We start from the raw sequence: 24,284 nt of genomic DNA on the forward strand, positions 1-24,284 counted from the left end.
TGAAGTTATTAGATTTAAATAGTTTTATTTAATCTACAAATTCAGGATAGAAAAATATAGCTAAAGAAAAAAGTGCAAAACAAATCCATACATATGCAAGATAAAATTATTAACATAAGGATGGCTAATAGGACCTCATAACCTACATCATTGCATCATTAGTTAAAAAGGATACGGTGTGTAAGTTGTGAGACTAAATTCACAGTCCTTGACTTCAAATGGTTCTCCTTGTGTTTGTCTCGTCCCTGTGGCTCAGCAAGAAAACAATATTGAAAGAAAACATCCCAACTTGGTTTGATAAAGGTTGAAATGTTTTCATTGAATGAGGACTGTGGATTTTGTCTATAAGATACTTTGACTTGCTGTAGGAAGGAGTCTCAGGAGGAACAATTAAGGGGACCACTAACTGTTGCAATCCACATATAGGCATGCAAGTTTTGTCTTAAGACACACTTGGAAAAATCGCAAAACTGTTAAAGTTGATTTACAGGTACAAAAATACACATCTCACAATTCTGTCTTGACTTCAGGCAGGTTGCTCATGTCCATGCTGATCGAGGTCTGCTGTGAATCTGAAAGGGACAGTTTCAAGCGTATTTCAACATTAAAGAGCATTTTGGACCTTGGAAAGCTAACGTTCAACTTGACTCATCTTTTACCTTCTCCTGGTACCCTTTTTTGGCCATCCTCTGCATCTCCAGCCTCAGCTCCTCCTCCTGAATTTGAAGGGCCTCCCTGTCCTCCTCCTCTTCCTGCTCTTTCCTGCACTGCTCCTCCCACTTCTCTTGGCGCTGCTGCTCCACCTACAGTAGATGTACAGAAACACTTGTTTACACCGTTTAATTATACAAAGCATATAATCTGATCCTGTGCTGTGGGTTGAAATGCCTGTTAATGTTTCTTAAATATTAATTCTGCTGTGTGGGTCCAAAAGTGCTATGAAAACATAAACCACTGCACTCTGTGCCAACCTGAGCATTTATCTCTTGCATCCGTGCCGTCCTAAGCCCCTCTTCTTGCTGCTCCTCCTGGCGCCTGGTCTCCCTCTCCAGCTCCAGCTCCTGGATCAGTTGTTCTCTTCTCCTCAAGGACTCCTCCTGAGCCTCTCTGTTCTTTTGCATCGTAAGCTCTAGCTGCTGCTGTCTGCCCAAAAGTACCTTTCCAAGAAGAAGAAGTAGAAGATAGGAGAGTTGTTAAATAGTCACATCTTTTAAATGATGTTCAAATAGAGTTTCCTCTTAATTTGAAAAAATTCACCTCTTGCATGAGCCGTTCTCTGGCTTTCCTCTCCTTCTCCCACTGTGCTTCTCGTTTCTCCCACACATGTTGAGCTTCTTCTCTGAAATGGATGAGATGCATTGGTTTGTATTTGAGGAGAAGCGGGAGTCCCTCCATGCAGAGTCAGAGCTTGGTGAGTCTTGGTACTGACCTGTGTAGGATCTCAAACTCGGCCTCCCTCTCCTGCTCCAACTGAAGCTGCTCTTCAATCACACGTTTCATCCAGGCAGCATCAGCGATGGCCCTTTCCCTTCGAGCAGTCTCCATCCTCCTGTCCACCTGCTGTCCTTCTAGCAAGGCAGCCAAGATCTTACGGTCGGCCTCCTGGTGGCCACAGATGACATAGAGGAAGGCGTTAAAGCCAGTCAAGTTGGATTACATGGAGTGATATATACTGTAACAAAAGTGGGTGAAGTAGACCAACCAGTTCCTCCTGCACTTGCTGGGCTCTCCTCTTCAGCTGAGCACGATATTGCCGGATCAAGAAATGCCTGGAGCAACACAAACCCAATGAAACCAATGACTTACGAGAAAGAAATATCATATTCATTTTCACTTGAAGTAATCTACATAAAGAGCTTCCCTTACCCCATCTCGGTCTTCTTCCGTCTTTCCTCCACCTTCCTCCTTTCCTCCTCCATCTTCTCCAGCTCCCATTGTTTGACTAACAGAGCTTCCTGCTCCTTCTTCAAGCGAGTCGCCTAAAAGAGAAACGAAGCTTAAAAAAAACATATCTGTGATCATTTTTCCAAGCAAAAATAATTTGTCCAAGTTCTAAATACCTCCTCTTCCCTCAGCTTCAGTTCTTCCATCTGTTTGCGAAGTTCCTCCGCCCTCTTCAGCTCCTCTACGTTCTTTTTCTCCTCAGCTTGCTTCAACCTCCCCAGAGCCTCTTTTCGGGTCCTCTCGTACTCATTTTCAAAGCGTCTCTTCTTGTCCTGCTCTGCCACTTCCTGCTACATGTTTGGAGAGATGGTCACTTACAGTAGGTGTCTAACTTTCTTAATTATGTACCATGTTGAGCAGATTAACGCGAGTAGATTTCAGACTTGATACTGTGCTCAAAGATGACATGAGCACTGTTTAATTAAGCATGAATCTGTTACATAAATAATGAGTCACCTAAAAGGATAATGAAAAGGTTTAACAACCAGTGTGTCGCTTAAATGTACTGGAGAGCAATTTCTACACATTGAGTACAATTGAGAAATAACCATAGAAAGAGAGTAGAAAGGACATTTGCCATGGACTATCAAAGGAAAATGATGCACAGCACTGTAAACCGACCATAGAAATGTACAGTGCCGTTACGTCGCTCACTTTTTTGCAATGGCACATAAATAACATGTTGAGATGAATGGGAAAGTCCGTTTTCTGTGTTAATAATAAGAGCTTTGACCTGTCGGCCCTTGTTGTGAGTTGGAGATCCCTTAGGCCACTCACAACAAGGAGCTACAGTTCAAAAACACTTGTCATTTATATAAAGTTATCAAAACACTTGAATAAAAAGACAATGAACTATGTTGTCTCATAGCTGTAATGGAAGTCTTACCTGTTTCTTCTCAGATATCTGCTCCTGCCATTGGCTGACAACATGATCTTTATGTAATGCTGACTCGACCTGTGGACAGATTGAAAGGACATAGAGACACCAGAGATACTGATGAACATTGTATTCTTAGGTCAACACTGGACTCAGGTTAACAGAAAGTCATAGAATAGCTGCATCACAAGCCCTATTAGTTTCCAGATCAAGTGGACGTCTTCACAAAAAGTGTCTGTTTTCTCCTCTTGCAGAACTCTTCAGACACTGAGGATGGTTACAGGATTCCTGAGTCCATTTATCACTTCATCAACAGTGAGACTTTGAAGTCAAAGGTTTGGCAACTTGTTGCTTTTTTCCATTAATAGTTGAAACCTAGCTACCTCTCGCAACTCTGTGGTGTTTTTCTTCCAATGCTCCCTTAGCAGCTCTTGTGCAAGCTAGGGATAAAAATAAGAGAAATAACAAGGATTATACACTTATAGCAGAGCACCATAATCAGTACTGATACAGCAAATTCATTTAATTTAAGTAAAACTACCTTTTTTCTTCTTTCCTCTCTTGCTGTACGAAGCTCTGCATTCTTTTGCACCAGCTGACTTTCCAATGTGCTCCTGTCAGGAACGACTTCCCTCAGCTCCGCCTCCAGCCCGTCTTGCTCCTCTTGAAGCATGGCCCTGAGCCGATTCCTGCGCTGCTCTAGGCTGGCCTTCTTTTCCTCCTCCAGTCTCTGTTTATGGTATGCCGACATACTGACACAACGGAGGAAAGGAGACTTTAGTTCTGGCTTAATTTTCTCTCATTTGACTGCTGAAACCAACAGGGGTTCAGCAGACATACTAGAAGACAGAACACAGAATACATATTTACAAACACCATATAGCACATTTATGTGAGGTTACATATATTTATGGGGAGACACACTGATATTTAGTTACAGAGTCCAAAACTAAACATTGAAAAAGACGCATTGACTCTTGCTCTTGGTGAATATCATCAAAACTCTATTACTATAATATTTCACAGTGGAATGATTATTAATGCTGGTAGTCATGAATATACATTACTGTATGACTTACTACTTACGAATGTTCTATCTATGTTACGTTATTACAAGTCACGGAGCAATACGTGTGAATACTATTCACACGTGTGTTTAAAAATGTGTATTTTGACATTTGATGTATAGACAATTGATTGATCTCTCACCACATATATGATGATGATGATGATGATAATAGTATTTCCCTGAACACCTTCCTTCATGTGGCCAAGCTTACACAGCAGATTAGTCAGGTCCTGAGAGAAAAATCTAACTTTGTAGATCCCGGTCTCTCTTTAAACGTTACATACACCTTATATTTATTACTTAAATATCTAGTCTAGTGAGGGGCTGTTGAAGCCCCTTGGCAATCATAAAAATAAACATAAACATTAAACACAAAACACAAGACACTTTGAAGCACTGGTCTTGGCCTGCATTGCTTTGTTTTACCGCCTACTGTAGCAGAGATGTCTGGAATGAAATGAGTAGAGACAGCGGAGTGAGTCCAGTCCAGTGGTGCATAGTCACCTCTGCTGGTAGGACTGGCTCGAGCTCCAAGCCGCCTGTCTCTGGCTGCGGACGCCCTGCTCCCGGAAGTACTGGGCGTGCAGCTCCCACTGCTGTCGACACCGGGCCTCCTGCTCCCGCTGCCGGGCCAGCTGTCCGGCCAGCACCCGGGATCGATTGGGCACGTGGGCCGAGAGGGGTAGAGCCATTGACCTGAATCACATGATTAACATACATGAGGAGAAGAAGAAGCCACCTCAGCACACTTGATGTGTTGTTCATTAGTAACGCGACCTGGCCGACATTGGTAACCTGAAGTCGAGGCATATGCATTCAGAAAACAGAAAGTGTCACATGTAATGGGCCATATCGTTTATTATGTAGCCAGCTGAGGCCAATAAAGGAACATCAAAACGGTAACGCTAAACAAGACGCTAACGTGACCGCTCTCACTAGCAGCCAGCAACACGTCAGGACCATTTCATCGATAATAATACGTGCTTACCTTTTAGAGCTGAGTCGCTTTATCTCGATGTGTGTTCAAAGCAGTCTACGTGTTGCATTACTACGCAGACACATTTCCGTTATTCAAGTATTCAATCCATGGAGTGAATCCTACAGTTTCCATTAGTTACCCAGACGCTTCCTAGTTACTCCCACGCTACGGCATGAAGGAAAGGTCAAAATGGTCTACGGTTGAATGAAAACGCGAAACGCCTTTTCGCCAAATATCGGCGTACCCATTTTATATTTGAAATAAATCCTATCAATATACGTACTACTTTATTTTCTTTTATGACCGTTTGTTGAATAGACAGTTTTATTTTAAAGACAACGCAGACGTTACTCGTCTACTGGGAAAATAAAGCCGTAATGACATTTGATAATGTACTTCGCCATTGATTTTTGATTCACAATTAAAACTCTGGCAATATCGCCAACATCTATCAGTTAGTATTAGTGTTATTATTATTGTTGTTAAAATAAATCGCTGACTACAGAATGAAATGAAATACTTAATAAAATACATATATTAATGAAGTGGAACTAAATAGCAAATTGAGTCAAATGATCATGCTACCAACAGTGTAATTGAACACTTCAAGATGTTCCGCAGAATCCGTTAGTTGGCAGTAAAGAAGCACATGTGATTAAACGGAAGACCAGTCAGCTGATGAGATCACATCAGGAGCCTCCCGTCTCAACGCGGTGTGTCGGTCCTTTCACCCGACAGGTGGCGATGCCCCGGATCTACCAGGACCATCACACGAGCCGCCGGTTTGATAGGAGCTACTTACTGGGTCCAATGTCGGTGACTGTGCGTGCGTGTGCGTGCGCACACGGGTTTCTTCTGGTGTCACTGTAAATCCGGAGTGGAGGGTTGAGAGCCCGTTGCAATCTTTTCCTCTTCAGAGAGTCTGTCCGGACTAAAGATGGCTCTGCTAATGGAGCACCAGTTCAGGCAGATGCCAGCAGACGGACAGGTGGAAACGAGACCGTTTCTGGAGGCGGTGTCATACCTTCCTCCCTTCTTTGGTAAGTGAAGTTTCTACATGTGACACAGCTAACCCAGTAGTTCCTGGATAAAATGTTGTGTGGAAATACATATGAAAAATGCATTCCCAGATGTCACTGGCTGCATTGTATTTCTATTCAACTTATTTACTGAGTTATTTGAGTTGTGCAGTTAGAGTATAGACCAGATTGATGGCACCGACTAAGTGATACTTCTTTCTTTTAAGCATTTAGATTATAAATACTGTATGATTTCGGCCTGATGACTTAAATTGTCTTGACATGCAAGCTGTTTTTTAAAAATATTTCTTCCATCCATCATGCATCTTTCATGTGGGATTTGTTAAACTTTGATTAATAAACACTACACTTGATGTGAGAACTATCTGTCACCACACTTCCATCAAACCTAATGATACGATCTCACTCTTTCCAAATGATAATCTTTTTCGGATCGTATTTCTCACCATCAAGCCACAATCCTTTAGCATGCATAATTTAATCCACTGGCCTAGATTTTAAATTGTGAAAATTGATTAGTACGGTGTTGAGTTCCCCTTGGCCATTCACCGGAGGCAGGGTGCACCAGGGCATCTTTGTGTGACTTCATTCTGTATTAATATGCCAAAGGTCCTCTATTGAATGTGCCATGTGAAACCCCTGAACTAAGTCTGATGTCAGTAATAAGCCCTTTCCTCCTTGTCGCCATTGCTTTACCTGACCTCGAAATTTATTGGCCAACTTTCCTACAACCCATTAAAGTTCTGCTCACTCTGACAGTACATTCACTCGGGTGTTTTAAATTAGTTTGTCTACTTATACCTCTTCTTCAGGACTACATGGACAGTACTTCCTGAATCCCCTGTTAGGGTTGCATCTGTTTTAAAGCAGGGAAAATCATATTTTTAGGATTCTTTTAAGTATGGAGTAACACCTGTGTGGGTGTGCACTTGCCGAGAACTGAACAAACAATGTTGTTTGTTAATACAAAAGTATTCAAAAACTTTGTCGTTGTGAGAGGTTTATAATAGTTTTATTTTTTAAATGGTTTGGTTAAATGGATTTTACTGTAACTTTCCAGAGAGTTTAGTTGTTTCCGGATGCTCTGTGTCTTTGAAACCAAAATCTTGTGAAGAGAATGGAAAATGTAGTCAGAGCCACACAACATGAAATGTCTCCGAAACAAAATACGTTGCCATTAGTGCTGTGGTGATGACATTAGCACAATAGCGCAGACTTTGTCATGAGTAGTTTCCACTAACAGCTCAGGAGCTGAACACTCTCTGTTGTGTCGGTGGGTCCAACGGGAGTCGTGTGAGGTCGGGACTCTGGATGTCTCATTGTTCGCCATCCCGCCACCAAGTACTCCCCTAATGATAATACTGTGATAATGTGTCTATGAAGACAGCAGACACTGAAGACCTCCTCTAGCAATGTAGACTTATTGTAGACCACAAGAGAGTGTCAACCACTTTAGCATGTTTCCGGTATTCCGCTTGAAGAGTAACCTCCAATTGTGAACCGGCTTTGCATTGGATCCTCCTCGACAAATGAGCGGCGTGCGAGCACGGAGCTCCCGTGTGTATGTCAGCTCGGTCCACCACTTAACTAAAGCGATATCATACATAATGCAAATCAATTTAAATATTCAGGAGCAATGTAGTAGCTACATAATTTCATCAATTTCAAAAATTCTGAATGTCTTGTCCCTTTTAATCCTGCTTGACATTTTAGATTTTAAGTCTGGGATTTTGACTTGAATGTGGTGCAATGTGAGTTTTTAAAGACATAACTACAAAAGAGTCTGTAAGGTGGAAAGGTCAAACTTATTAGTGTTGCACCCCAGTTAAATGTATATAGTATTTACCAATTTGAAAATATTATATAATAAATGTTATAGGGATTTCTTAAAATGTTCTGTAAAGCTATAGCTAATGGACGTGTAATGCATTCCAGTGGTGCTATTGAACAATTTGCATGGGTAAGTGACAAGTTAAAATATTTAGACATTTTCATGATTGCAAATTTGTAAACGCAATTAAAAAAGATATTAGATAATATCCAACAAAAAGCCATTCTCGTTTTTACAGTTCTCTTTTCAGCTTCTATGTTGATAGGTTTGTGGTCACCATCAGATGCTCTAAATAATGTAAGAATATTCTCATATAGACTCAATAGTTTTGTTTACATGTGTGGAATTCCACTCTCTAAATTCTCACTCTGTGTGTAAATACTCCTCCTCAGACTGCCTTGGATCTACTATTTTTGCCCCAATAAAGGCAGACCTATCTGGTAACATCACAGTAAGTATGATTATTCTTCGATGTGACCTAAGTTAGATATCTGTGTAAATCTCAGTAACATTATATTACAATAAAAAGGTTCTGATTACCTTGTAGAAAATCAAGGCGATTTACGATACCAACCCTGGACGGTTCAAGACACTCCAGCATATTTTGGAGGCAGAGAAAGAAATACATAAAGCAGAATGGCCCAAAACTGGAGCAACGTTGGCGCTTATGTGGCTTAAAAGGTTTGAGAAATGTTACATTTCAGGTTTCATGGATTGTTGGGTTTTGAGTGTGCATTCAATTTTAAACAAGGTCTGCCCCCTTAACCACTGTGCACGTCTTCTTTATTGCCCAGGGGTCTACGGTTTATTCAAGTCTTCCTGCAGAGCCTGCTGGAAGGTGAAAAAGACGATAGCAACCCAAACCTCATTCGAGTCAATGTCACCAAAGCCTATGAAATAGCCCTTAAAAGGTATCATGGCTGGTTTGTGCAACATCTCTTCAAGGTGAGTTAAGACTGGTCTTCTATGAGAGATACATATATAAGAATGCAGATGTATCATTTTGTCTATATAATTTATTAAGAAATTTATCGTAGAGCGCACAAACTGCACAGAGTTGAGCACATATTTGGTATTTTGATTTGCTCTTCCAGGCAGCTCTTTTTGCCGCTCCATATAAGACAGATTTCCTGAAGGCCCTCTCCAAGGGTCGGGATGTCAAGGAAGAGGAATGCTTGGAAAAAATCAGAAAATTCCTCATCAACTTTTCTGCCACCGTTGATGCTATCTATGAGATGTACAGTAAGCTGAATGCTGATCTTGATTACACAGTGTGACACTCCGCTTTACTCCAGTGGTCCGCTTAGTTTACAAAGCAATTTACATTCTGCTGTCTGCAATCTACATCTTGAAATGGCTCCCTTCCGGTCATCGGACAGCTCGCTGTGTGCGTGTATTAACAATACTCTGTAGTTACACGTCAAATATGTCCACACTTTTAATCATCTGTGTGCCTGTTCTGGCTTTCTCGCGAGGCCTTCTTTTCCTCACTCTTGGTCGCAGCTGAAGATTTAAACTCAGTATTTCTTTGTTTGCCAGATATTTATGTTCGCGATCATAAAACAATTATAGCAAGAATAAAAGTGCAACTCAACAAATGTTTTTGAAAGCTTCAAGTAAGGGAGAGGGGTGTCTGATGTTAACAGATTTGATGAGCCAGATCACGATCAACACTGACTATAAAACAAAAATGTAATCTCTGTTGTTTTACAGCGGATTTTAAATTATAAATGTTGGGGTTCTTTAGTCAAACACAAGATAAGGGCTGCATTTAATTTGTAATCATACAAAAAAAGGACAAATGACAAAACAAAAATTAAAAATGTGGTATGACTTCTAGTTTGACAACATTTAATGCACATAATTCACATGATTTACAAGCAAGTGTTTTCATCATACACAACGAATACTGTGTAGTTGTCCCTGTTTTTTGGGTAATGATTTATAGTTTTTAGTTTTTAATTAACAATTTTACTTCTAAGTTATTACATACTCCTGAGTTATTAATTTAGTTGTACAAAACATACAAAACACACGAATAGAATGTTTTTCGGCGTAGTTTTTAAAAAGCTCAAAAAGTACAAGATTCTGTACTGTAAACAGCTTTTTATAGTGCACACCGGTTTGTGCCTTAAGCTGGAACTATGAAGCATTTAAATACAAAGGTCAGCTTTTCTGCCTTTTAGTAATTTATATTTTTATACATGTCACTTTTTGTAAACCAGGCAGGTTAATTAAAAGTAAAATGTGAATTATGACTAAAAGTGTGGTCTCTTTTTATACTTCCATGGACTCAAACAGGTATCTTAACTATTCTTCCAAAGCACTGCTTCATCAGCACTAAGTGCCTTCTGTCCACTCTGCTCTCAGGTGCTTATGTAAAAGTGAATTTACTTTAAATCTCTTTGTCAAGGGAATATAAAGTGTTACAATAACGTTTTGGAGTCAACATGGTTGTTGGGATACTTTGACAGCATATCAACCTTTAAATAAATGTTGGTGGACTTGGGTCAGTTGGTACTGTTTTGAGTTCATATGCTGAAATGCTCGTCTGATGTTTCTTTTGGGGCTGAAATTATGTTGCAGTGCATGTGTAGTGAAAAATAACAAAGCTTGTATTTTCAACTTTTCAAACCATATAATTTGCAATAAAAACATGTGCAATATTTCATGTGTTTGCTTTCCTTCATCTCTTCAATTTCCCACCAGTTTGCCCTATCACACATCAGAATAGGCAATCTGCAGTGGTGAAAACTACATTAGTATGTTTACTCCATTTTCACACCTGGTACAGGAGCCAAATGCACCCAAATGCACCCAAATGATGCAAGGTGAAAACTAGAGATTATCGTAAAAAGGAATATGGCGTTTTCTATAGATTTTGTTGTACTTTCCAATTTTATTGCAAGAGGAAATCAAGGCTACCTGTGGCGGATGGGCATGACCGACAACAGCTAGTAATAAACACAACACTCAAGAATCAAAGTTATTTACATTAAACTATTTGAAGTTAAAAGGCTCATATGTGTGTCTTTAATTGTTTTCCTTGTTGTGGGATAGTGTACTGTCCAGACTTTCTTCATGATTCGGTTGATAGATTTTCTCTTGCTAAAATTAGGTTTAAAAAGGTGACTAAAGTGTAACTTCACCCCCAGGTCTGAGCCTAATACCTAATTTGTACAAATACGGAAGATAACAATGGCATGGGGCAACTACATTTGATGAATTTACTGTTTAACAGATAAGACCAAGATTACACCCGTTAGTCCCTCCGCCTCATTCCCTGCAGGTGAAAGATTACTTCACTAGAGCAGAGTAGGCGCCATAGGTGAGATAGACTTATGTGGTTGTAGCAACTCGAATTCTCATTTTCATTTTTTTGGAACCAGCGTAATCTTAGTATGAAAACATGGCGTAATTAGCAAGCTAAATTTAGCTAGCTAGCTAACTAGCCAACCACTAAATAAGAAATGAAAAATTAACTCTATCTCCGAAATGGCATGGCAAGATTAGGGCTGATTTAGAACAGTAAATGGCATTTTGAGTCATTTTCAAATGACATTTCAATATTAACAATTGATTGTTTCATCACACTACAGTTATATAATTTAGTTTGTAGCTTAACACGTTTAAGTGTGCAGTTACTCTTTAATCTGTGCATGCGTAACATCTTCACAAGCAGTTTTCTATTTATGGAGCAGTTTTAATGTACAAGCTACAAGATTCACCTAATTCTGCCATTGCCTCAATAACCAGTAATTCTGGACAATATTTTAGGGCAACATGCCATGAAGGTAGTCACGCAAAAGCCACATAGCAAGCCATATTATTTGCTTGAAGAATTCCCCAAAAGCCACCAACACGACAAACACAGCGGAGACCTGACGTGTAACCGACGATAGCCACGCCCTTAATTAAGTCTACTTGTACACTTTAATATAATCTAAATGGCTTGTAAGTTACAATTGTTATGAACAACTAACGTTATATGAGCTGTAGAGACCAACACCGTTGCTGTGTCAGGCTGTGTAAGCGTGTGTATTCCTGCTGTAAAGAGGGGCACTTTAAGGGGGTCGAGGCAGCATCAAGTGGCCGTTGAATGAACTAAATAGTGTTTGGCACTTCCGCGTTGGCTTCACGTTTCAGCCTCGGAGGTTGCGGCTCGGGCGGCACACGGGAACCAGAGGGACCCTGTGGTGGTTCAGTGAAAGCCTTCAGTGTCACCCCGAGGAGGCACCAGAGGAGCGGAGCACCACGGCGAGAACACACGTGTCTAACGAGTTTATGGAGACACTCAACATAAGACCATCACATTTGATTGAGGTAAGTAACACCGCGTATGGTTATTCATCATTAGATGACTCCGAAGGCAATACATTGGTATGTGTTAGGAAAAATAACTAACTGACCTCCGTTTATTATTAAGACCTTGTTTGAGACTCAGTCGGCTCTTAATGATTCCTCAAGTGTTTTGAGATAATTTAACATGTTGTACTGTTTTATGTCCCTTGACACAAACACGGGCGTAATGTGGTCATCCTGCTCTGGATAATGTCTCATCAGCAGTGACAGTGAGCAGGAAGTCCCACATCTCTGAGGCTATTAGAAACCCACATTTAGAAACTTTCTCAAGTGGATTTCTACTTCCAGACCCAGTACGTGGACAATGTGAGCTTTAGGTCTACTTGTTGTTATTTCATTTCATGATCCCCCTTTTATCACCTACAGTTTTAATACTCAGTGGGTCAAACTCCCTAAAAATTACATAATTTTCTATTAGCCTGTTATACTAGTTTATCAATGGCAGCCTGTCTTTTTTCCTCTATCTTTTTTCAATACAAAAACCTGTTGAGGTGTAACGGTATGGTAATCCATGTGTGTCAGCCAGGGATGTGACTCATGCCCCCTTTAGTGGGACCCCAGCTCCCCTGTTTGTGTTGCTCCTCTGCAGCACAGTCTGGCTTGGATAGGTTGTCAATGTCATGAACAAACGCAGGAAAGCGTATGATTTGGAAGGAAGCTTCAGGGGCAACAAGTGATGATGTCATGTTGTCCACATTGCATTGTGACAGCACACTGTAGCAGTAAAGTGTGTGTTTGTGTGCGCTGAGTTGTAATGAGTAAATATCTCTAGTGTTAAACAGACATGTGGTGTGATTCTGCCTGCAAGAGAAAACATATTATGACCCATGACAGGCCGGGCTCACAGCCATGTTATTAATGTTGGCATCAGTCCTTTTCTACTACTTCTCATATATTCCATCCCCAAATGACAGAGCTCTCTTTATGTCACTTAGGACCTTCAGGTTTTGTTGTGTGACTCTTGTTTGTTTCTACAGGACACCCACATGCTTCAGCATCATTTCCAGTTTCCCCTGAAGAGGAATTTGGCACACCATTGTGATAAAAGGGATGAATGAGGTACAGAGGGGTTAAATGCCGAATTTCCAGGGTTCCATTGGTAATAGTCAAAATACAGTTAGTTGTCCATTTTGCGCTTATCATAGTGGCTATAGATACATTAACTGAGTAAATAAAGTAGATTAGTCTTTCATATTTACCTGAAGTTTCTAAACCCTTCAGTATGCAATTTGGCCTGCCGGCTTTATCTCACATCTCTTATTTGTACATCCTCCTTCCTTATGTAACCTGGAAATTGTCTTAGCAAATGTTTTATGAGGAAGGAAATACATTTACCTTAATTGGTACACTTCTATGATACACTCGATGCTTTTTAGCTGAGTAACTGAATGTATCGGCTACATGTAACTTCTGTTTGTTTACAAAACTCCACAGAGCACCTTTTAAAACTTATTTTTCAATTTGTACGAGACTTTCCTGACATTTTGTTTATTCCAGGGCCGTTCTGCTCTCCTCAGAAGGTGCCACCTTGCTTTGTCCAAGGCCGACACCCCCAGTTCTGTTCCTGCCAGAGCTGTTCCCTCTGTGGACTCTGGAGATGGCGCGGCGGCTCAACCTGAGAGCGATGAAGCACTCGCCCTGTCTGAGCTCTCCCATTTGTTTGAGAACGAGGATGGCACCCCGTCAACTCAAGACGCCGGTCCCGATTCAGCCCCGGAGCTGGTTCAGCCCGGCCAGCCGGCGGAGAGCAGACAGAACCTGCGGATGAAGTTCCAGGGTGCTTTCAAGAAGGGCATTTCCACCCCGATGGACCTATTGGAATCCACAATGTACGAGTCAAATGTGGTTCCGGGTGCCAAGAAAGCCCCCATGGACTCGCTCTTTGACTATGGTACCTGCAGGAACACCAGCAACCAGAAGCGACGCAGGAAGAAGCTCCCAAGAGGGTGAGAAGGACATTGCTGTCTCTAAACTACAATGCATGCGTGTCTCCAGGATTTAATAACCATGTGTTCCTTCAGACGTTTTAGTTTAGGGGCTTCTGGTTCAACAGTAGTGAACTTGGGCCGGCTTTTCTCCAGGGAGAACAGGGCTGGTTTGGAAAAATGTTGTCATAAAAATAAAAACCTCCTACAACTACCACTCTGTAGAAAGAGGTGTGCCACATGAGGAAGTATGCACGTGCACACACACACACACACACACACACTGTCCCTCTTTCAGCCCATTCACTGAGCGAACAGAGAGCAGGTTGTTGGTCCCTCTGCAGCCGTTGAGGTAATATTTAGGCTGCCCTACCTGTCCATTACACACAGAGGTCTATTTACTGAAGCACTCAAGGGTGTGGATGATCGCTTAAAAGATGGTTTGTGCATCAAACACCCATTCACTTCTTAATTTGATGTGAATGAAATGTAAAAATAATTCAAAGGGAATCTGTTACGTGACATGTGTGACATCATGTCATGTTTCTGTGTCTCCTCAGCAAAACTGAGACATCCTGTGATGATGGTCAAAGCTCAGACCCACCAAAAGTAATGAAAATATTCAACCGCGCTCTCCTCTTCGACTGCGTGTCACGTGCAGACCCCGAGGCCCTCGAGGGCCTGTTGGAGTACCTGCAAAGTCACGAAAAGAGGTTAACTGATGAGGAGTTCAAAGGTGAGACTGTAGGTTGTCGCTTGCATCAGATATCTGTACTTCTGTCTAAACCAACCACTGAAACCACACGGCAACTTTGGGTTTGGACAGGCGGGGCATGTAGTGATACAGATGTCACAAAACAATTGTTGACCCTTCCTTTGCTCTGAAGCAGAAACTCAGTTTCGTCGAGTGACGTTTTTCCCTTTGGCCTTTTGTATTCCCTTGCCCCCCCCCCTGTCTATTGTGTTTGGCTCAAAGAATGTTAGGAAATGGTGGAGTTGAGTCTCTGCGCTGTTCGAGGCCGGCCCGCAGAGCACTTCCTGTGTGTGTCTAAGAAGCTCTTTCTTATAACGAGGAGCAGAGAGAAATCACAGCAAACTGTCGTCTGCTTCAGATAGTTAAACAGAGCTTTTTTTTCCAAAAGAGAAAGAATACTGAAGGGCTTTCTTGACCCTATTTTGAATTCCCAAAACTCTGTTTTTACGTAACCTACTCGTTTCTCAGTACATTTCGAGCAACACACCAGAAGGTCACATTTTAAATGACAGTACATTCCCAATCAGGGAACCCTTCTATCCAAAGGGGTACTTCTGCAGTTGCCAGTTGTATGTAGGAAGATCTTAAGTAGTTTAAAAAAAGAAGGAAAAAAGGAATAACCATTTGATTTGATAAATTCAACTGAAACACCTTAACACCAGGTGGTGCTATTAAAAGTGTGTAGAAATTAGTTAACTTAAGCAAGAAAGTGAAGACATCTAAACCTGAATGGTGAAATAGATAGCTCAATGCATTAACTACATAGTACATATTAATGTAATTAATTACATACATAAATTGTTAGCTACAGGTAATGTATAAACTGTTGACATAAATATGTGAAATAGCTTAACATAATGAATAAATGGATAAAATCATTAGGGTTGAACAATTGAAACCGCATAGGCTACTGGATAAATGGTTAAATTGCCCAGCGTCTGCCAAACCAATGCACACTTGACTAACCATAAACAATTCAATTGAATGAAAAAACATATTCTAACAATATCCACTTATTTGTTGTTGATGGTGTTAAATATCATTCAGTAATTCAAATGAACATGGTTTTTAATGTTGTGGAAATTAATTTTAATTCCATTTTTCCACCAGAGCTGTCCACGGGTAAGACCTGCCTGCCTAAAGCCCTGTTGAACCTTTACGGGGGGCAGAACGTCACCATCCCACTGCTGGTGGACATAGCGGAGAAGACCGGGAACCTCAGAGAGTTCATAAATACGCCCTTCAGGGATGTCTACTACAGAGGTATGTACATGACACAATAATGACAACAGTCAGTTACATACAAGGGATTTGTAATTTAAAGGAGTTGTTGAAAGAAACAAGTCAGTTGTTCAACAGACGGTCCTGTGTATATTTACACTGCCTGGCTGGGCTTGAGACCCCATTAAGGGGGAAGGACAGTATTTACATCATGTATGTGCACTATTTACAGCTCTCGAAATGAGAAGACCCAGGCCTCATTTGTTTGGCTTTCATCAATGAAGGAAGCATTTCACTCTTTTTTCAAAAAATATGTTTCAACTCAAAATCTGGTGTTCTTCATCATGGTTTTCTCCATGATTTTATTTCTTTCTTTATCACTGTATTTTTCAATTGGATGAAAATCGGCTTCTTTTGCCTCATGCCCTTTTAATGTGACGACATAAACACTTTGTTTCAGTGCGTATTGACCCCCATAAATGCACATAAATATGTCAGTTTTTGTAATTCCCTCAAACTCAAATCAGAACACAACATTTAATAAATGAACTCTTGGATGACATCATTCTTTCAGCTGATATGTTTTCAGATTGAACACAGACCAATAATAGTCCAAATGTTTTCCTGTTGCTGTGTTTTCCTTGCGTTGTCAGGCCAGACAGCTCTCCACATTGCCATAGAGCGCCGCTGTAAGCAGTATGTGGAGCTTATGGTGGAACAGGGAGCTGATGTTCACGCCCAGGCGAGGGGACGCTTCTTCCAGCCCAGAGACGAGGGGGGCTACTTCTATTTCGGTAATGACCTTTTGTCAGCACATACATCTAGTGTGGAAACAAAAGAGTTAATTGTGCTTCTGGATTAATGCTTTCAGCAAACATTGAATCTATCCTAAGTGATAAAACACTGTGGGCAGATGGTCACAGGAAGACGTCTAGAGAGCTGTTACTGTATTTTCTGCTTTATGTGGTGGTCATGACGGTGACACAATAATGACAACAGTTTGTCTGTGGATTCAATGACTTCACTGGTCACTCGTTCAGTTTCCACGCCGGCGCTGAGTTTCTACGTGGTTAGTCTGTCTTTTACGGCACAGCGTTGACATCAATGCGTTGTGCACTACAGCAACTGCCAAGATAAAATAGTTGGTACATGGTCCTGGCAAGGAAACCTGCTGCCATGGAGAAATGACGTGACATAAGACCCCACCCTTTCTTAACGTGGCATGTTTTGGCTGAGCAAACACAGTCAGGTTACTTCTGTGGTCCAGAGGTAAAGTCCACCTCAGAGCCAAAAGTATCGTACGAGAAACCGTCATTAGTGGTGCTCCAAAAACACAAGAAAAGACAAACATTACGTCATATGTTCAAGGAGTTGTTCAGGGAGAGGGGTCCGTGTTCCACAGGGAAGCAAAGTCAACATCCTCTGCTCCCCCTTCCCTGGGCAGGACTTCACTGACCTGTAAGGTAGGGGAAACTGGACTCAACACTGCCCTCTGCGGTGTCTGTTCAGGCACAACCTCCCACACCACTGGAGGCTGCACCCTGTTTCGTGTCCTTTGAGCCTCCACAAGATAATTATAGCAGATGTACTTGATTTAAATGTTACTCTCCTAAAACACTGAAAGAACGGTATCTTGTTATGTTTTATATTTTTTACCCAACCCAATTTTAAGAATATTTTATTTGATTACATTCATGCATTATATTTCTCACTCATCACAGAGGAGATGATTTCTATTTGCACTTAGCACGGTTGTCATTCCCAAATCCCAGCGTGTCCGGACACAGTGTGAGTAATTTGCTGCGGAGCTTTGCAGTGAGGTGAACAGGAACCTGGCAGGGCTGAGGGCTAATGGGATTTAGACTCACGCTAAAACTCTGCATGCACCCGTGCAAATCCATGAAGAGGAGCGTCTCTATGTGTGGTGACAAAGTAATCTGTCACCCATGGCAACAGCTCATTTTCAGCAGCTGCTTTTGGCACTGTGGCCCCGTTGCACCCCTCCCTCAAACAACTGCTAATTGTCCTGTTTTCATTACCGGAATTTAAGTCAGATCTTTGATCCATGTTTAGTATGGTTTGCATAAGCACAGCTACAGTTCTTAATGAACCCTCTTGTTGAATTGCTTATTTTTAATCTAAAATACAGTTCCTTTAATATCCTGAAGTTGTTCTCTCTCTCTCTCTCTCTCTGCCTGTAGGTGAGCTGCCTCTCTCACTGGCTGCATGCACCAACCAGCCTGACATCGTGCACTACCTCACTGAGAATCCACACAAGAAGGCCGACCTGCGGCGCCAGGATTCACGTGGAAACACGGTGTTGCACGCTCTGGTGCACATTGCGGACAACACCAAAGACAACACGCGTTTCCTCACAAAGATGTACGACATGCTGCTCATCAAGAGTGCCAAGCTCTACCCAGACTGCAACCTGGAGACGGTGTTCAACACCGATGGCATGTCACCCCTAATGATGGCTGCCAAACTGGGCAAGATCGGGGTAGGGATGACGCATCAGTATCATAAAATAAGTTTTTATCTCGACAATTCTACAGGCCATAATATGTTTAAGTAAAAAGGTCAATAGGTCGGTTTCTCCATATTCCTACAGGTTTTTCAACACATTATCCGACGTGAGATCAAAGATGAGGAAGTTCGTCATCTGTCCCGTAAGTTTAAGGACTGGGCTTATGGGCCAGTGTACTCCTCCCTCTACGATCTGTCTTCACTGGACACATGTGGAGAGGAGCCATCTGTGCTGGAGATCCTGGTCTACAACAGCCGCAATGAGGTGAATAAACACATTAGGCTCAAGTTCATCCTTGTATTATATGAATGCATGATATATACTATAGCAATATACAGCTGTAATAAAGCATTGTTCTGTCAAGATGAAGAGGATTTTGTGTGTGCACAAACATGATATCAGTGTCACGTTTCTGGTCCTGTTGTCAGAACCGCCATGAGATGCTGGCAGTGGAGCCCATCAATGAGCTGTTGAGGGCCAAATGGCAGAAGTTTGCCGCCGTCACCTTTTATATCAGCGTTGTTTCCTACCTCACCACCATGATTATCTTCACCCTCGTGGCTCATTACCACCCAACGCAGGGAACGGTGGGTGTGAAATGACTGAACGTGTTGTCACAGCGTGGCCAGAGCTCATCGGGTCAGATACAATGCTTCATGATTGAAATTGTGGAATAAAGCAACAATTTAACTTTTCCTGTTTAAGTATGTGCAGTAGATGTAGACCACAAATGCGCTGTACGTCAGATGGCATATTACTGTCTGGACATGACATGGTTAATGTATCATTCCAGAACAACATTATGAATTTGTCCCAGTTTACTTACTGAATGAGTAGACTGGTGACTTACTGGTGAATAGATTTACATTTATTTTAGTTCCCAAAATATTGAACTAATCCTTTACGTTACGTTGCTTAAACTTTCAGATTGAGTGAATTGATAAGTCTCGTCCTTCTTCCTTCCTTCCAGCCTCCGTACCCTTACACAACATCCTCTGACTACCTGCGTATGGCAGGAGAGATTGTCACCTTGGCTTCAGGAATCTTCTTCTTCCTCACCAACGTGAGTCCATACACTCTGACGCCTTCCTATGATCATTGGTTGCTCGCTGCTGTCTCCGAGTCTCTTGCATCAACTCCAAACTGTGAGGACGGTGTTGTTGTCATTATGGAAATGTCTCTCCTGTTCTCTGTAGGTTAAGGACCTCTTTTTGAAGAAGTGCCCCGGGGTGAAGTCTTTATTTATTGATGGATCCTTTCAACTGCTGTAGTAAGTCTACATCCTCCATCCTTGCCCCACACTCCCACTCTTCCTCACCTCGGCCATTGTAGCTCTCGCTGACTCTCACTCGAGGCACATTTTGCATCCTCTAAATTTAGTCACCTAATTAATTTCCTCCCTGGCATGTTCTATAGTTTTCATCTTTAATTTAAGCCATGATCCAAAAAAGAGCAGACAATGTCGAGCACCTTTCTGAGCCGTGTTGATTTAAGTCATTAGCAGCCTGGATTTCTACATCCTGTTAAAAATGGCAGCAACCACGTCCTCCTGCCTTCATGTATTACTTCAGTATCACCGACTGAAGCATTGGAGCTGCTTCCTTGACAAACTTCCTCTCTGTCCTCTCCAGCTTCATCTACTCTGTCCTGATTGTCGTCACAGCTGCTCTCTACCTGTCTGGCATCAAGGCCTATGTGTCTGTGATGGTGTTTGCACTTGTCCTGGGCTGGATGAACACTCTTTACTTCACCAGAGGCCTGAAGCTCACGGGCACCTACAGTATCATGATACAGAAGGTTAGAAAATGGATGAAATTAAGTAATGAAAAGGAATTCACCGTAAATATCACTAACCATGTAATCTTTTTTTTTTCGGTTCACAGATTCTTTTCAAAGACCTTTTCAGATTTCTGCTGGTGTACGTGCTCTTTATGATTGGATATGCATCAGGTACAGTACAGCTCGAAGTGGGCCGGCACTCAGCGATACACAGTAACGGCACTAATACATATTACTCTTTGGCATTCCGGGTGATCTGGTTGATTCATTATGGAAATTCATAAACAAACAAAAAAACATTGTTGAGAGTAGTTGGACGAGCCAATGCATTTTATAGGGAAAACATTGCCAGAATAATTAAATGTTCAGACGAAGGCTGGGATATGTGAAAATCATTACAAATATTATTCAACTAAAGTAAGTTTTGTCTTTTGGGACATTATCTATAATAATGATTATGGTCCAAGATCATATAAAATTGTATAGTTTTAAGTCAAAAACCTTAAAAATGTGTGTTTGATCCATACAAAGAACATAATGGTCCTGTTGTGGTCTTACTGGGTTATGAGCCTGACTACTTCCCGCTGCTTCCAGTCTTTATGCTGAGCTAACTGTCTCCTGGCTGGAGCTTCATATTTAAGGTTCAGACATGAAAGTGGCATCGATCTCCTCATTTAACTTTAGGCAAGAAAGCAAACATTTCCCAAACTGTTGAACTGTTCCTTTAAGTGCTCACAGAAACATAACCCAACCTCCCGTTCCTGCCTCATAGCCCTGGTGTCCCTGCTGACAATGTGTCCGCCACCGGGCACAGAGTGTGAGGGGGGCTGTCCCACCTACCCCAACTGCAGGGACCCAGATACCTTCAGTGCTTTCCTACTGGACCTCTTTAAGCTGACCATTGGGATGGGAGAACTGGACATGATTCACGGTGCACAGTATCCTGCAGTCTTCCTCATCCTGTTGGTTACCTACATCATCCTCACTTTTGTCCTGCTGTTAAACATGTTGATTGCGTTGATGGGGGAGACGGTGGGACAGGTGTCGAAGGAGAGCAAAAAGATCTGGAAGCTTCAGGTGAGCTGGAAATAACTTTCTTAAAGGGTCGGTTCTCCCAAATTATGAAAAACACATATTGTCTCATTAACGCCTCTGGTATAGCCAGATCCCGATAGTTTGGGTTCATTTTTGGCAGGTTTTATGATATTCACCTCTGGGGTTTCTGGTCCACTCAAACTCATAAGAGGTTGGTGGTGCTTCTAGTTTTGAAACATCTTTTTGTGGATTTTCCTGCGGCGAAGCGAGGGACTCCGTGAGACTCCATCAGCATGTGAACTTGCTCATAAGGACAGCGCTAACGTGCAGATGTCAGCAGGTCTAATATTTTCCATCTCAGTGTAGCATGTTGGCTACACTGAGATGGGAAAGTGCAGCTGAGGCTGATACAAATGTCAGTGTTTCTTTTTCCCTCTGTGTTCGGCAAATAACCAAAGTAACGGACAAATTAAAATGTTGACCTTGAAAAAAAGTTAAATGTTCTACATTTTAAATTCAAAGCATATTTATTATCTTCACACAACTCTCAACATGGCGGCTCAGAGCTAACAGTGCAAACAACGGCAACAGTGCTGAGCAACACATACGAACAAATGTTATTTTTGGCCGTACCTGCTGCTTGGAGGCAGTGCGCCAGCCAGTATGGCAGATCCATTCAGGTAGCCATCACTCCAAGATTGATTTGACATCACAATTAGTTGTTTGCTGCTTTATCAATCCTCTGATTGTCGGATAGAGAAACGTTAACGGCCAAAGTGATTCCCATATGAATGTAAACATATTTACCATTTTTCCATGACAAACTATCCAGAAGTTGTTAAAATTCGTTCCGAGGTTTACTGATGCTGTGAGCACCACAAATGCATTTTAATGTACTTTCACTGTTTCTCGGTTGAGGCAGGAATCTAAAATATGAATAGCATATTTTATAACCTGGAAAAATAACAGGAAAACTATCTGCATGGCTAAGTGCCATAGAGTAACATATTTCTGTGTTATTCGAGGGGCTTAAATAGGTTACTCTAATTAAACAATGTTTATTCACAGTGGGCAACGACAATCTTGGACATCGAGCGCTCTTTTCCAGTCTGCCTTCGCAAGTCTTTTCGAGCCGGAGAGATGGTGACTGTGGGGAAGAGCTGGGATGGCACACCTGACCGACGCTGGTGCTTCAGGTATTATGCATGGCTCATAATCACAGTCACTCAGCAGCCACTTCAAAGACTTCTGTCATTCCCAATGGTGTCTTGTTATATCAGGGTGGATGAGGTAAACTGGTGCCACTGGAATCAGAACCTGGCAATAATCAACGAGGATCCAGGCAAGAATGAGACCTGCCAAGCCAACGGGTTGCAGCAGGGTGTCAGAGCCTTGCGGAGAGGTGAGATTCTCACTGTGCTCTCATGAATAAATGCATGGACAAATAAGTATATATTCATGTGAAGCGCACACTAACTCATTCATAAAGATCAAAGAAAACCCTTCTTTTTATCCCCCTGTAGACCGCTGGTCCACCGTGGTTCCGCGGGTGGTGGAGTTAAGTAAGGGTCCGCGGCCTCGTGATCTGGCGATAGAGATGGAGCCGCTGACGCCCAAATACTGACACCTGCAGCAGACTGGTGTAGTCTCTCTTATGAAGAGACAGCCGAGAGCCGCCAGCACCAGTGAGATCACTTTTCAGGGGATGAGTTGGCTAATAACTGTAATCATTTGCACAGATTTAATATGCATTTTGTTCAGAAAAAGTATAGTAAATATTACAGTTAGTCAGTGTAATAGGACTGAGCACACGGAAACACTGGATGTACAATGTCTTAAAGAATCAGTGATCTGAAAAACACCAAATTAAGTTAAAAACATCAAAATAGATTTTTTAAAAAAGGAAAAAGACAAGGCAGCTGTAATTAGTTTAAATTACATGTCACACAAGAATAGAGAATTTACAATAAATATGTACTGTACATCGGCATTTCAGACATCAGTGGCCGATCACTCAGGGATTCAAGAAAGTCCAAATATGTCAGCATTTAAGTCTCATTGTAATCTTATGGAAAACAGAATCATGTTTTTTAATAGCTAGTAGAAGCACCGTTACTGTATTATTGCATTAGCAGTCCAAACAAAAGCGTTGAAAGAAATGCCATCCACATGATCACAATGGGAGGTACTGCTTCAAGAAAGCATTGCAACAACTATTGTTAGGCTTATAGAATATCATTTTGCTTTTATTTGCTTGTTTTACATTTCAGAGGTCTCTAAATGAGATTATATTGTGTATATGGTCATTTTAATAATTGTTTATTGTTCATATCATGGGCGTTCAGTGTATAGAATAAGGATATATCTATTTCATAAAGTGTATTTTGCTAAGTTTTCTATACCGTATTAATCAAATAGTTGCAAAGTCTCTGCTAGTTGTCGCGCTAGCTCAGGCAGCGCAGCTTTCATTTGATTGGAAACAATGCAGTATGCCAATTTCTGATGTGTGCATTATTGTATGAACACAATGACATTGTTCTGAACAAGATGGGCATGATGAGCAGGTTATAGTTGTCAAGCAAATATGCAAATGCGAGACAATAGCCTCCCGTGTTATGGTTTGTCTTTGAATTTCTAGAGTTATTGTTCCTTTGCAGCTGGGGTATTTGCATAATCAACTCTCAGGCCTCGCCATTATGTGCTCCCCCTACTTGCTGCAGTGTTTTTTATTGCAATTGGCTCCTTGCCCTATAGAGCATCTTGTTTATGCGCGACTACTGTATGTATACATGTATTTGTGTTCTTGTACTACATGACATGTTCACTGATTCATCGCGGTCGAGGGTCATTGTTCACTGTGTGTTTATTGCTTTTATAAAGAGACACTATGCATGTTTATATTGTTTGTACATTACGGAAAAGAACAATAAACACACAATTA

General features: G+C 41.5%; 3 protein-coding genes across 6 annotated transcripts; 2 read left to right on the forward strand and 1 right to left on the reverse strand.

The window, feature by feature from the left end:
• Positions 1-15: 15 nt before the first annotated feature.
• Positions 16-5,058, reverse strand: tchp (trichoplein, keratin filament binding). Of its 4 annotated transcripts, XM_034541647.1 has the most exons (15): positions 4,879-5,033; positions 4,395-4,586; positions 4,031-4,120; positions 3,363-3,573; positions 3,205-3,261; positions 2,831-2,899; positions 2,061-2,234; positions 1,867-1,979; positions 1,703-1,769; positions 1,430-1,602; positions 1,258-1,339; positions 972-1,157; positions 660-803; positions 512-572; positions 17-245 (listed from the first exon to the last, which is right to left on the reverse strand). In XM_034541647.1, the coding sequence occupies exons 3-14, from the start codon at positions 4,033-4,035 to the stop codon at positions 540-542; spliced, it is 1,314 nt and encodes a 437-aa protein (XP_034397538.1). In that variant the 5' UTR covers positions 4,036-4,120; positions 4,395-4,586; positions 4,879-5,033; the 3' UTR covers positions 17-245; positions 512-539. The 4 variants fall into 4 exon arrangements, with proteins under 4 accessions (XP_034397534.1, XP_034397538.1, XP_034397536.1 ...); XM_034541645.1 differs by having other exon boundaries at positions 17-572; XM_034541644.1 differs by lacking the exon at positions 4,031-4,120 and having other exon boundaries at positions 63-245; positions 4,879-5,041.
• A 566-nt stretch (positions 5,059-5,624) lies between these two features.
• On the forward strand, positions 5,625-10,320 carry gltpa (glycolipid transfer protein a). The gene is made up of 5 exons (XM_034541648.1): positions 5,625-5,909; positions 8,133-8,191; positions 8,288-8,421; positions 8,535-8,685; positions 8,835-10,320. The coding sequence occupies exons 1-5, from the start codon at positions 5,807-5,809 to the stop codon at positions 9,015-9,017; spliced, it is 630 nt and encodes a 209-aa protein (XP_034397539.1). The 5' UTR covers positions 5,625-5,806; the 3' UTR covers positions 9,018-10,320.
• Positions 10,321-11,788: 1,468 nt separating this feature from the next.
• On the forward strand, positions 11,789-24,262 carry trpv4 (transient receptor potential cation channel, subfamily V, member 4). The gene is made up of 17 exons (XM_034541444.1): positions 11,789-12,063; positions 13,080-13,161; positions 13,600-14,048; positions 14,588-14,763; positions 15,892-16,044; positions 16,656-16,796; positions 18,204-18,502; positions 18,614-18,793; positions 18,958-19,116; positions 19,500-19,592; positions 19,726-19,799; positions 20,161-20,326; positions 20,413-20,479; positions 21,081-21,385; positions 22,412-22,539; positions 22,624-22,745; positions 22,867-24,262. Exons 2-17 carry the CDS (start codon positions 13,153-13,155, stop codon positions 22,965-22,967), a joined length of 2,622 nt encoding a protein of 873 aa, XP_034397335.1. The 5' UTR covers positions 11,789-12,063; positions 13,080-13,152; the 3' UTR covers positions 22,968-24,262.
• The last annotated feature ends 22 nt before the right edge of the window (positions 24,263-24,284 follow it).

Source organism: Cyclopterus lumpus, chromosome 9 (genome assembly GCF_009769545.1).
Source record: "Cyclopterus lumpus isolate fCycLum1 chromosome 9, fCycLum1.pri, whole genome shotgun sequence".
NCBI lineage: Eukaryota > Metazoa > Chordata > Actinopteri > Perciformes > Cyclopteridae > Cyclopterus > Cyclopterus lumpus.